Below are 13,846 nucleotides of genomic sequence, written 5' to 3'. Positions count from 1 at the left end.
AAAATCTAGAATACAAATACTAAAGAATACAAATACTATTAAGTAGAACAAAAAATTGGTTGCCTGTGAAGTATCTTTAAACTTCTTTTCTTTTCTTTTAGAGTCATTTGGACCCCTTTCGGTTGCTAAAATACAACATCTTGTCAGCATCTAAAGTTACAGGCAGTGATCGTCCACTTTTGGTTCAAAGACACAATATCACCCCAGGGATTTTTTTGGTATGTGTTTTAAAATAGATCACTGTTCTAGCTGGACTATTGTTTGTAATGTTGGTCTAATTTGGAGATCATTCATAGGGTCCACAGAAGGCTGAAGAAATAGCTTTTACAATAACTTTTTTTTTTTTTTTTTTGGGTCCGGTCATGGGGCCTGAACTCTGGGCCTGGGCACTGTCCCTCACCTCTTCAGCTCAAGGCTAGTGCTCTACCACTTGAGCCACAGCGCCACTTCCGGCTTTTTTCTTTTTGCTTATGTGGTGCTGAGGAATCGAACCCAGGGCCTTGAGCATGCAAGGCATGCGCTCTACCACTGAGCCACCTTCCCAGCCTACAATAACTTTTGACTATAGGTCTTCCTAGCTATTGAGTTATCCTTCCTATTGATCTAATGAAGTTAAAAATTGGACATTGTTAAAATTGAGGTGGCCAAATGAATTTGTGTGGAGATTACTCTTTGTGTAGTAAGATCAGTTCTCACTTTTAAGGTTATATAGTAGTTAGGTAAGGAACTAAGAATACATAAAAAGTACGTAATTGAAAATAGAATAACTACTGAAGTGAGGAAACAGTGCGCAGAGAAAGCATGGGAATTGAAAACAGAGCTGATTTCATGACCTGGTTCTATTACACACTTGTTGTGTTATCTTTGGCAGATTTCTAAGCCTGTTTTGTCTCTTAAAATACAAAGAGTTGGGCTGGGAAGTTGGCTCAGTGGTAGAGCACTTGCCTTGCATGCTCGAGGCCCTGGGTTCGATTCCTCAGCACCACATAAGAAAAAGCCGGAAGTGGCGCTGTAGAGCTGAGGGACAGCGCCCAGGCCCAGAGTTCAGGCCCCACGACCGGACCCAAAAAAAAAAAAAAAAAATACAAAGAGTTAAGCCGGGCGCTGGTGGCTCACGCCTGTAATCCTAGCTACTCAGGAGGCTGAGATCTGAGGATCACGGTTCAAAGCCAGCCCGGGCAGGAAAGACCGTGAGACTCCTATCTCCAATAAACCACCAGAAAACCGGAAGTGGTGCTGTAGCTCAAGTGGTAGAGCGCTCGCCTTGAGCTGAAGAGCTGAGGGACAGCGCCCAGGCCCAGAGTTCAAGCCCCATGACCGACAAAAAAAAAAAAAAAAAAAAATACAAAGAGTTATTGTAAAAGTAATTACTGTAAAATTTCAGCAAGACAATTGTGTAACGTACTTGTTTCAATTTCTTGCACCTTAGTGGTACTTCATAAACATTAATTCCATTGATCTGCTTTTGGTCACCGTAAATTAGGTTTGCCTACACTAGAATTTCCCTGAAAGGATTCAAACAATAATGATTCTTTAGGTTGATGACACTTGCATATCAGTGTTTTTTTTTAAGCATCTCTAGCAAGCATGAGCACCTATGTTCAAACACAAACATCTTGTAAGTAATTTTTCTAAGAAGCAACAGGCAGGATGTTCTCTCAAGATCCTTCCATCTTAGAAGGAGGAGGAGGAGGAGAAGAAGAAGGAGGAAACCACATGATTTTGCCTACTGTCAATAGATGCATCAGAAACATTACAAAATCAAATGTAACTTCGTGAAAGTTACATTTTAGGAACAGTAAGTATAGCAGCTGCCATTGAAATAATTATGATAATGATAATGTTAATATTTATAGAGTTTTAACTCAAAAATGGCTAGGCACCATGCTAAGTAATTCTTGTGGTTTTTTTTTTTTTTTGGGGGGGGGGAGAAGGTCTGGTCGGGAGGCCTGAACTCTGGGCCTGGGCGCTGTCCCTCAGCTCTTCAGTTCAAGGCTAGCGCTCTACCACTTGAGCTACAGCGCCACTTCCGGCTTTTTTCTTTTTGCTTATGTGGTGCTGAGGAATCAAACCCAGGGCCTCATGCATGCAAGGCAAGCGCTCTACCACTGAGCCACCTTCCCAGCCCCAATTTTTGTGTATTTTTTCATCTAAATCCTCATAGTAAACAAAGGAGAGATGGGAAGATAAGTACATACTAATATTAATCCTGACAAAGAGATAGAAGCTGAAACTTAAGGGCTGGGAAGGTGGCTCAGTGGTAGAGTGCTTGCCTTACATGCATGAGGCCCTGGGTTCGATTTCTCAGTACCACATAAGCAGAAAAAAGCTGGAAGTGGTGCTATGGCTCAAGTGGTAGAGCATTAACCTTGAGCTGAAGAGCTGAGGGACAGCGCTGAGGCCCAAAGTTCAGGCCCCACGACTGACAAAAAAAAAAAAAGAAGCTGAAACTTAAGCAATTCATCCAAGATCAAGGAGCTAGCCAAGTAGAAGGTCAAGGTTAGAATACAATCTGGGCATTGGTGGCTCACACCTGTAATCCTAGCTACTCAGGAGGCTGAGATCTAAGGATTACAGTTTGAAGCCAGCCCAGGCAGAAAAGTCCATTAGACCCTTATCTCCAATCAACTACTCAGAAAAAGCCGGAAGTAATGCTGTGGCTCAATTGGGATAGAACACTAACCTTGAGCACAAAGAGGCTCAGGGATATAGGCCCTGAGTTCAAGCCCCAGGACTGACAAAAAAAAAAGATTCAAATACAGATTTTCTTACTATAAATAGCAACTGCTATTATTTTATTTTATTTTATTTCATTTTATTTTATTGTCAGCTTGGGCGCTGTCCCTCAGCTCTTCAGCTCAAGGTGAGTGCCCTACCTCTTGAACAACAGTGCCCCTTCAGGTTTTCTAGTGGTTTATTGGAGAAAAGAGTCTCATGGACTTTCCTGCCCGGGTTTGGCTTTTGAACCATGATCCTCAGATCTCAGCCTCCTGAGTATCTAGGATTATAGGTGTGAGCCACCAGTGCCTGGCTAGAAACTGCTTTCAATGAAGACTGCAAGAACTTCTCCCACAAGGTAGTCTCAGGCCCACTACTTTGGGTATATGAAAGAGATGTATAGTGTAATACTTTCAGCTCATGAATGAGTTCCAGTTGAGAAGAAACTAAATGAATTCTGAGCAAGAAGGCACAGTGACTCTTAGCTTCTTACAGAAAACAAGCTATCTGGTCACATGTGCCAAAGAAACAGATTCTGTATAAATGAGCTGGAGCAGAGGGTCATCCACGCAACTTCAGGGATGCTACACACAAAGAAAGTGAGAGTAGCTCAATCACTGGTTTCTCAAAGCTGAATTATTTGTCAGATTTCAGTGGAAATATACATCATTGTCATGTAAACAGTCCTATTGTGTGGAAGAGAAATCTTCGGTCATGCCTGGCTCATCACTGCCTGGATCTCCTGGATCCAGGAGTATTTGCAGGTGAACTTGCTTGGTTTGTAGCCTGGCTTCTTATAAATGGACTGTGGTTAGGATGGGGAAAAATCAATCCACATAATGAAAATGTATGTGTTCCTTAAGTTCTATTCATCTGTCCCATCAGAACCCAGAGTTTGACAGGTGAAGTTGGCCTATTTCTCTGTAAGAGGATATTAACAGTGATGCTGATCACCTGAGACAAAGTCCTATTCAAACAATGGCTGCCAAGCCAAGAACAAGGGGAAGGCTTCAGCCTGTGGATCTATCTGTCCACTGGGTGACAGTGTTGGTCCATCAGAAATAAATGTGTTTTGTCCCTGGTCCAGGAAACTCCAGGTCCCTGAAAGGAAAGACTGCATCCAGATGGCACACAGAGGGCCATGGAGATCTGTGTGGCTGCTCCTCCCTGAGTGAGCAGAACGGGTTTACATTTTATCTTTCAATGGAAAATGTTGTCTTGCTAGTCTCAGTTTCTCTGGGAAAAGCACTGCAGAGCATGTATGTGATTTCCATAATAAACTGCATTTTTTTTCTCAAAATGTAAACAAGGCAGATAGCTTGCAAAGAACGGTATGACAAATAAACTCAAAATTCATTTTAGCTATTTATTCAGATTCATTAAGGGTTTATTCTTCTAAGCATACATTACTTCAGGGCTCTGAAGAGGGCAGTGGTTCTTATGGGGGTCTGTTATTTTCAAATTGCCAAGTCCCAGGTTGACATCATTTTGTCCCTGTCAAGAGGAAAGACAGGAAGACAAGAACAAGAAGCTGTAGTATCCAATTCCATGTGGTTGCTGGGAATGATGGAGGTATGTTATCAAAATGCACTTGGAGGTAGAGTGATGTAGCCAGCCCAACGAGACAGAAAATGAGTTTAATGTTTGTTTTAGGAAGCTTTGAGAGGGTTGGTTGATGTTAATTATTTTCTCTTCCACTCTACCTCTCCCAAAATGGAGAATAGAAGATAATGGCTCAAAATATTTTTGACATCATTATAATGTTTTGTGAGCAATGAAGTTATGGTAATGTGAGGCTGTGCTCCAAATTCTTAATTAGGTTGGAAGACTAAAATAGGATGCTCAATTTAAAAAGTAGATCACCTAAAAGCTTTCCCTTTTTTCTTCTTTGGTTTATTTGGTCCAATTTATGTATGTTAAATTAGGATACTTATATTTTGTACAGTTAATGTAACAAAGGTTTTGAATAGTTAAGCAGCACTAAAATTACAGTATTTTCTAGAGGAGTTCTACTTGAGCTCTGAGAATCTCAAGTGAGGCTAAGAAATATAACCAGGTCGTCTGGATTTCACTCCCTGAGGTTCAAAATTGGCAACATTGAACAATACAAAACAAAGGGCTATGGAAGGCGCCTTGCCAAACTCCAGCTGTAAGTCACTTCTTTGCTCTTTGGACACTTCAGTCCTTCTCTGACTTTACGACACCCAGCAGCATAGGACTATTTAGACAAATTGCACCTACAAGCTTTTCCTTTTCCTTCCTTCCTTCCTTCCTTCCTTCCTTCCTTCCTTCCTTCCTTCCTTCCTTCCTTCCTTCCTTCCTTCCTTCCTTCTTTCTTTCTTTCTTTCTTTCTTTCTTTCTTTCTTTCTTTCTTTCTTTCTTTCTTTTTCTTTGTGTGCTGGTTCTGGGACTTGAACTCAGTGCCTAGGTGCTGTACCTGAGCTTTTGTGTACTATTTGAGCCATAGTTCCACTTCTGGCTTTTTGGCATTTAATTGGACTTTTCCTGACAGGGCTAGCTTGGATCCTCAGATCTCAGCTTCCTGAGTAGCTAGGATTATGGGTGTGAGCCACTGTGCCTAGATTACATGCATTTTATGTTCTTGAAGAGAAGGGGTTTGGTGGTCTCACCCAGAAACACTTATGAGAAGAGGCCTTGAGCAAACAAGATTGAGAATTTGCTGGGATGAGTGCAGAGCAGAGCAGAGCAGTGCAGTTTCTTCAGGGAAGCAAACACAACCTGGATACCTCTGTTTCTCCCTGAGGGAATCACAGAGAAAGCAAAACTGAGAATACAATGCAAGGGCTTGTATCCTCAGCAGCCCAGGAAACCCTTTATCTGTTTGTCTCTGTAGAGAGGTGCACAAGATTCAGTCATCCCAGTCTTAGCTACTGCACAGAATTCAACAACAACAAAAAATAAGATTAGTGTGTGAAATGACTCACATGACATAGACTAATTAGTATACCCCTTAATTATTACTGAAATAAAACAGGTCTTGCTTTTCTTGGTGGTGGAGGAAAAAAAGAAAAGAAAAGCAGAGTCTCTAATGTGATCAACTGAAGATCTTGGGAGACTGAAACAATGTTGCTAAACCGCTAACTAATGGAAGGACCCAATTTCTTTCATTCTTTATCAAAATAATGCTAATGGGTATTCCCCTTACAGGCTTTTTTCTTATTTTAAATGTACTTAGATTTCTTCTGGCAGCTCTTTCTTCTTCCATTCTAAATAATATTCATTAAAGGTCTGTAATGTTTTCATCATGTGATGCTGTTTGACTACTAACTAGAAAAGGCTATTGGGCCTAGTGAACATGTTCACCTTGGCCAAGAAAGGAACTCTCTTCCTGGCCTCCCAAATACTAGGGTGGGGCCAGGAAACATAAGTGATCCACTTGGGATCTTCAGTTAAGGGGAGACCAAAGCTTGGGAAAGAGAGTGAATCCTGTAAGGAAAGTAATTGCCAAGAGAAATAGGAGTTTATGTATAGACAGAAAGAAACCACTTAGAATAGGAATTCCTCCTGAGATTATATTCTAAAGATTATATTCTAAGTGACTGGGGTGAGGCTCAGTGGTAGTGCATGTTCAAGATTCTGGGTTTGAACTCTAGGACATACATACGTACATACATATGAATAAAGTAATATACTAGCTCCTAAAAAGGAACACTTGCTATTTGGTAAGACTATACATTTCAACACTACATGATTCTAATTTTTTAAATGTTCTTTAAAATAATTTAATATCAAAAGCCAGGTGCCAGTCAGTTGCTCATGCCTGTAATCCTAGCTACTCAGGAGTCTGAGATCTGAGGATCACAGTTCAATGCTAGCCTGGGCAGAAAAGTCCATGAGATTCTTATCTCTAACCAACTACCAAGAAAAATCTAGAAGTGGTGCTGTGGCTCAAGTGGTAAAGCACTAGCCTTGAACACAAAGAGGCTCAGGGACAGCACCCAGGCCCCAAGTTCAAGCCCCAGGACCTGTAAAAAATAGTAATAATAATAATTAAACATCAGCTTGGTGCCAGTGGCTCAGTTCTATAATCCTAGCCACTCAGGAAGCTGAGATATGAGAATTGAGGTACAAAGCCAGCCCAGGCAAGAAGATCCATGAGACTGTTATCTCCAATTAGTTACCAAAAAATGCCAGAAGTGAAGCTATGGATCAAATTGTAGAGCACTAGTTTTGAGCATAAGAGCTAAGGGACAGTGTCCAGGCCCTGAGTTCAAGCCCTAGTACCTGCACTACTACTGCTACTACTACTACTACTACTAGCTATTATTAATATCCAGTAAAAATGTTTAAAATTAAAAATTATGGTATATTCATATAATAGAATATTATTCAGTATGTTATAACACCAATGATGCTAGTGTGAAAGAATTTCTTGTATCTTATTTTGTGTGTATAACATTGTATAATATAATAATAAATGTATAATAATTATAACAAAGTCAGCAAACCATGGTTTTGTTGTGTCTTCCTGACTGGAGGGAGTAAGTAAAATAGTTTACCCAAAATTATACAGCTACTCAATACTGGGGCTGGTGTGGACAACTTTCTCTACCCACTCATGCTAGACCAAGGTATATAAAGTGGTGCAGTTGCAGTACAGTAGCAATTCAAACATAAGCCAGGCTCAGTGATACATATCCATAGTCCCAGTTACTTGGGAGGCTGAAGCAGAGGATTGCTGGGGTTTAGAAATTTGTCTGCACATAGTAAGACTTCATCACTTTTTAAAAAGCATTATCATATACCTAGCAGTTCCATCTATAGCTACAGAACCCAAAGAATTTGAAACAAGGCATTTGTTTCATAGAGGGGTTAATTCACATTGTCAAAAAGGTTTGAATTTTTATAGGAATGAAAACCTTTGAGTCTTAAGCAATTGAGGGCATTTCAGCAAGCAACACGAACCAATTCTGACTAACTTGGGGAAAAGGGAGCAGTTAAATAATTTTGAGTAAGTAATCCATAGAGTCGAAGACAGAATTAATCCGATCATTAATAAAACCTTAGGTGGGAATTGGAAGAATAGCCCAGTGATTGCCTAGCATGCCTGAGTTCTGGGTTCAATCCGCATTACTACCAACACTGTATGAGGGTTCAATCTGCATTACTAGCAACACTCTATGAGGGCTCATTTCTCCTCAGCAGTGTTTGTTTTTTTGATGGATGCCATTCTGACTCAGGTGAGATAGGACCTTAACGTGGTTTTTTGTTTGCATTTCCTTTATGGCTAAGCATGTTAAACATTTCTTCATGTAATTATTATATTTCTTATTGTGAGAACAGTCTGTTCAGTTTGCCTTCCCATTTATTAATTAGATGATTCTCTTGCTGTTTAATTTTTTTCTTTTTGCGCTCTTTCTATATTCTGGATACTGATCTTTTATCTATTGAATAGTTGGCAGATGTTTTCTCCCCTTCTGTGGGTTGCCTCTTGATTCTGATGGTGTTGAATCTCTTTTAATTATTTCTCTTACTGCTCTGGCTAGGGATTCTAGTACCATCTTGAATAAGAGTGAGGAAATTGGAAAGCCCTTGTATTGTTGACTTTAGGGGAAATTATTTCCATTTTTTCTCCATTAATATGAATATTGCATTGAGTTTGTAAGTTGCTTTGGGCAACTGAGTGTGATGTTGGATATAGATTTGTTCAGGTACATTCTTTCTATTCTTTTTCTGAGGTTTGATCCTAAATGGAGATTGAATTTTGCAAAGGCATTTTTTGCATGATCATGTGATTGGGGGGGGGGTTGATTGTGTTCATGTGATAGATTACACTTTTTTTTGGAGGGGGTCCAGTCGTGGGGCCTGAACTCTGGGCCTGGGCACTGTCCCTCAGCTCTTCAGCTCAAGGCTAGCGCTCTACCACTTGAGCCACAGCACCACTTCCAGCTTTTTTCTTTTTTCTTATGTGGTGCTGAGGAATCGAACCCAGGGCCTCAGGCATGCAAGGCAAGCACTCTGCCACTGAGCCACCTTCCCAGCCCACACTTTTTTTTTTTTGGTCGGTTATGGGGCTTGAACTCTGGGCTTGGGTGCTGTCCCTGTGCTCTTCAGCTAAAGGCAAGTGCTCTACCGCTTGAGCAACCACACCACTTCTGGTTTTCTAGTGGTTTATTGGAGATAAGAGTCTCAGGGACTTTCCTGCTCAGGCTGGCTTTGAACCATGATCCTTAGATCTCAGCCTCCTGAGTAGCTAAGATTACAGGTGTGAGCCACTGCTGCCCGGCTGTATTACACTTTGATTTATGCATATTGAACTATCTTCACATCCCTGGGATGAAATCAACTTGGTCATAGTGTATGATTTTTTTTTCCAATGTGTTGTTGAATTTTGTTTGCAAGAATTTTAGAGTTTTGTATCAATGTTATTTAACAAGATTGGTCTATAATTTTGTTTGTTACATCTCTGTGGAGTTTTGTTGTTGTTGTTGTTGTTTTGGTCTGGTTGTGGGGCCTGAACTCAGCCTGGGTGCTGTCCCTCAGCCCTTCAGCTCAAGGCTAGCACTCTACCACTTGAGCCACAGCACCACTTCCGACTTCTTTCTTTTTTCTTATGTGGTGCTGGGGAATCAAACCCAGGGCCTCATGCATGCAAGGCAAACGCTCTACCATTGAGCCAACTTCCCAGCCCCTCTGTGGAGTTTTGAATTGAATTTAGTACTTGCTTCCTAGAATAAGTTTGGCAGCATTCCTTCTCTATTTCATGGACTTTTGAGGCGTACTGGTGCTATATATTTTGAAGGTCTGAGAAAATTAGGCTTTTCTTGAGAGTGCTTCAGTCTTATTCCTTATCATAGATCTGTTTAAGCAGTTTATATACTTTAGGTTCAGTTTTGGTAGGTCAACTAAATTTTTTCCCTCTTTTTTAGGTCAACTATATTTTTCCTTCTTTTTTTTCCCTATCCATTTCTTCTAAATTTTACAACTTATATGAGGAAAAGTTTTGAATACATTCTTTCATGATTCATTTGATTTTTTTGGTATCTTTTTTGGTAATATTCCCATTTTCATCTATCATTTTATCAATTTGATTCTCTTCCCTCCTTTTAGTCAAATTAACTAGGGGTTTATTATTCTTATGGTACAGTGTTTTGTTTCATTGATTCTTTGTGTATATTTTAATCTTTCATTAATTTCTGCCATAATCTTTAATATTCCTTTCTCTATATTAGTTTCATGATTAGCTTATTTGTATTCTAGAAGTTTGAGGTACATTACAAGGCTATTTGAGCTCTCTCTCTTTCTATCTTTCTCTTTTTCTTCTCCCACTTTCTCTTTGTCTGTCATGGGGCTTGAACTCAGGGCCTGGGTGCTGTCCCTGAGCTTTTTTGCCCAAAGTGAGCACTCTACCACTTTGAGTCATAGCTCTATTTCTGGTTTTTGAGTGGTTAATTGGAGATAAGAATCTCATGAGGACTTTCTTTCTGCCTGGGCTGACTTTCAGCCATGATGCTCAGACCTCAGTCTCCTGAGTAGGTAAGATTATAGCCACCTGCACTCAGCTTCCTTGAGCAATTTTTCTCAAGGCTAGTGCTCAACTTCATTGAGCCACAGCCCTCTCTTGGTTTTCTGGTGGTTTATTGGAGGTAAGAGTCTCATGGACTTTCCTGTCCAGGTTGGCTTTGAACCATGATCCTTACATTTCAGCCTCCTGAGTAATTAGAATTACAGATGTGAGCCATTGTGCCCAGCTTTCTCTCATTTGATGGAAGCATTCATGGTTATATATTTTCCTCTCAATACAACCTTTGCTTTGTCCCAAAGGTTCTGGTAGGATGTGCTTTCAGTTCCCAATAGATTCCAGGAACTTTTTGATTTTGCTCTTCATTTCTTCAGTGACTTACATGTCTTTCAACAATGTATTGTTCAGTCTACATGTGTTTGAATATTTTCTGTAGTATCTGTTGAATACTAGTTTAATTCCCTTATGGCCTGATAGAATACAATGCATGATTTCAATTTTCTTGTTGTTTGCTGAGACTTGCTTTATGTCCTATATATATTCTATTTTGGAGATTTATGAGCTGCTAAGAAAAATATGTATTGTGTCACTACTGGATGAAGTAACTCTGTATCTGTTAAGTCTATTTGATCTATAAGTGTCATTTAATGCTAAGATTTTTGTTGTTGTTTGGATGACCTATTTATGAGAGTACATTTTCTTTTTTCTTTTTGTCATTTGTGAGGCCTAAACTCTGGGCCTGGGCGCTGTCCCTCAGCTCTTCAGCTCAAGGCTAGTGCTCTACCACTTGAGCCATAGTATCACTTCTGGGCTTTTTCTGCTTATGTGATGCTAAGGAATCGAACCCAAGGCCTCATGCATGCAAGGCAATAACTCTACCACTGAGCCACCTTCCCAGCCCTGTTTGTTATTTCCATGAAAATTTCCTATTCCTATGTATTCCATGTCATATGTCCTAATTCTGTCTTTTCAGCCCTTGAGTTTTATGCTTCAAGCTTAGTCCAAAGGATAGTGTAGGAGTGAAGACAGAGGGATGATATAACTGGCTGTCAAAAAGAATCATGGCTGATGTCCCTGTGCCAAGACATGTTAGCAATAGAAACCCGAGAAATTCATTTGATCATGATTTTAGGTGACATAGGAGCGTTCATATTAAAGACCTTAAAGACCTACTATATACATATTTTGGGGGAGGAGGTGGGACTGGACTTTTGAACTCAGGGCCTTGTGCTTGCTTAGGCAAATACCCCCCAAAGGTACTCCCCCAAACCTTATATTTAGTCTGCCTTTCCCCTCTATTATTCAGGGAATTATAATTGTCCATTGATGTCCTTCACACTGAGAACAATGCCTGGCATGAAGCACATACTTACAGTAGCCATTATGGGTTTGGGTAATTTAAAAGAGGAGGAAAAAGTATATGTATGTGTGTATAAACTGCAGTTTAAAATGGATACAGGTTTTTGTAGATTAAAAACAATGCTTCAATAGTGACATGCCTGTAATCCTAGCCACTCAGGAGGCTGAAATCTGAGGATTGTGGTTCAAAGCCAGCCTGGGCAGGAAAGTCCCCGAGACTCTTATCTCCAATTAACTACTAGAAAACTAGAAGTGGTGGTGTGGCTCAAGTGGTAGAGTGCTAGCCTTGAGCACAAAGAGTCTCAGGGACAGTACCCAGGCCCTGAGGTTCAAGCCCCACAACTGACAAAAAGAAATAGTGACAATAGTATCAGGGTACTTGGTTTCTAAAATGCTATGAACCGTTGGATTATATCATTTGAGGTTTGTTTCTCTTTGTTTTTGCTGGGAGTTGAACCAGGCCTTGAGTATGTGAAGGATATTGTTATGCAACTGAGATAACACTTCCAATTGCTGTTTATAGTTTTGAATCTCAACCAAAATTCAAACAAACAAGAACCTTCAATACTGCACGGGGATATACCATAAGCTATAGAAATTGAAGGTATTTTCTAGTCTAACGCAGTCCGTATTATGATCAAGTTATGATCAAAACTCGATCACTGCAGCCTGCTGCCTTACCAGGAGGCCATAGTTTTAGCTGATGTATGAATATAAATGGATTGGAAAGTTTTCTTCAGAGTTGTGAATAAAGCCCCAAATAAGAATGAAACATTCTCGGCTTATCAATTTTTAAAATTGTACTTTTTTTGGGGGGGGATCAGATATGGGGCCTTGGCTCTGTCCTGGAGCTATTTTGCTCAAGACTAGCACTTTAGCTCAGCCATAGCCCCACTTTGGGTTTTCTCGGTAGTTTAATGGGAGATAAGAGTCTCATGGACTTTCCTGCCAGGGCTGGCTTTGAACCTTGATCCTCAGATCTCAGCTTCCTGAGCAGCTAGGATTACAGGCACCTGAGTATACTTTTTTTTTTTTTTTGCCAGTCCGATGGCTTGAACTCTGGGCCTGGGCACTGTCTTTGAGCTTCTTTTGCTCAAGGCTAGCACTCTACCACTTAAGCCACCTCTCCACTTCTGGCTTTTTTGAGTAATTTATTGGAGAGAAGAGTCTCATGGACTTTCCTGCCTGGGCTGCCATCAAACTGCAATCCTCAGATCTCAGCCTCCTGCGTAGCTAGGATTACAGGTTTGAGCCACTAGCACCTGGCTTGTAACTTGTTTTATTATATAAATATTTCAAATTTATTGTGTATTTGTATAAATTGGCTAAAAGTCATCCTTATGTCACTATTTAGAAATAATCAGATTCTTTAGATCTTATAAAACATTTGCAACATATTTTGTGTTGTAACCTTGCCACTGATTATCATTAACCCATTTGTCAGTGTGATCTTCCAAATTTAGGCCAAGATAAATGGCTTCTGTGGTTAATACCCAGGCATTAAAAAATAAAGGCAAAATATTTCCAATCAGGACAGAACTCCATTGGCTATGCAGACTGGCATAGAAACAGGAGACACATTCTTTTGTTGTAGTTATTATAAATCCAAAAATTCTATTCCCAGGGAGAACTCTTGTGATAGGACATCCCTCTGTGGTGAAGATTTTGCTATCTGAAAGGAAAAGAACATGGGGCATAGGTGACTATGTCCTTTCTAGTACTTGTTCTGGTACTTCGAGGATTTATTCCTTGAAAAGTAGATCATTCTTTTTGAACTCAGGACCTGGGCACTGTCCCTGAGTTTTTTTTTTCTTTTTTTTTTTCTTTTTTTTTTTTTTACCCAAGGATTGCATTCTACCATCTGAGCCACATCTCCGCATCCAGATTTTTGGTGGTTAATTGGAGATAAGAATCTCACTGGCTTTCTAGCCTGCTGTGCCTTCAGACTGCAATCCTCAGATTTCAGCCTCCTGAGTAGCTGGTTAATTGGAGATAAGAATCTTACTGGCTTTCTAGCCTGGTGTGCCTTCAGACTGCAATCCTCAGGTTTCAGCCTCCTGAGTAACTGGGATTACAGTTAGTCACTGACACCAGGTAGATTTTTTTTTTTTTTTTGTCAGTTATGGGTCTTGAACTCTGGGCCTGGGCACTGTCCCTCAGCTCTTCACCTCAAGGTAAGTGCTCTACCACTTGAGCCACAGCACCACTTCTGGTTTTCTGGTGGTTTATTGGAGATGAGAGTCTCATGGACTTTCTTGCCTGGGCTGGTTTTGAACCATGATCCTC

The 13,846-nt window shown here is 40.3% G+C and overlaps 1 protein-coding gene across 1 annotated transcript in view; it reads left to right on the top strand.

Annotated features, from left to right (window-relative positions):
* Positions 1-13,846, top strand: part of LOC138805568 (uncharacterized protein C3orf20-like) — an 85,906-nt gene that overhangs the window by 58,738 nt on the left and 13,322 nt on the right. The window contains exon 12 of the mRNA XM_069990357.1: positions 102-218. Within this exon, the coding sequence (XP_069846458.1) occupies positions 102-218 (117 nt within the window). The remainder of the gene's footprint in view (positions 1-101; positions 219-13,846) is intronic.

Source organism: Dipodomys merriami, unplaced genomic scaffold (genome assembly GCF_024711535.1).
Source record: "Dipodomys merriami isolate MVZ:Mamm:240054 unplaced genomic scaffold, mDipMer1.0.p SCAF_10, whole genome shotgun sequence".
NCBI lineage: Eukaryota > Metazoa > Chordata > Mammalia > Rodentia > Heteromyidae > Dipodomys > Dipodomys merriami.
The sequence above is the reverse complement of the archived record's forward strand: the minus strand, read 5'-3'. Positions and strand labels throughout refer to the sequence as shown.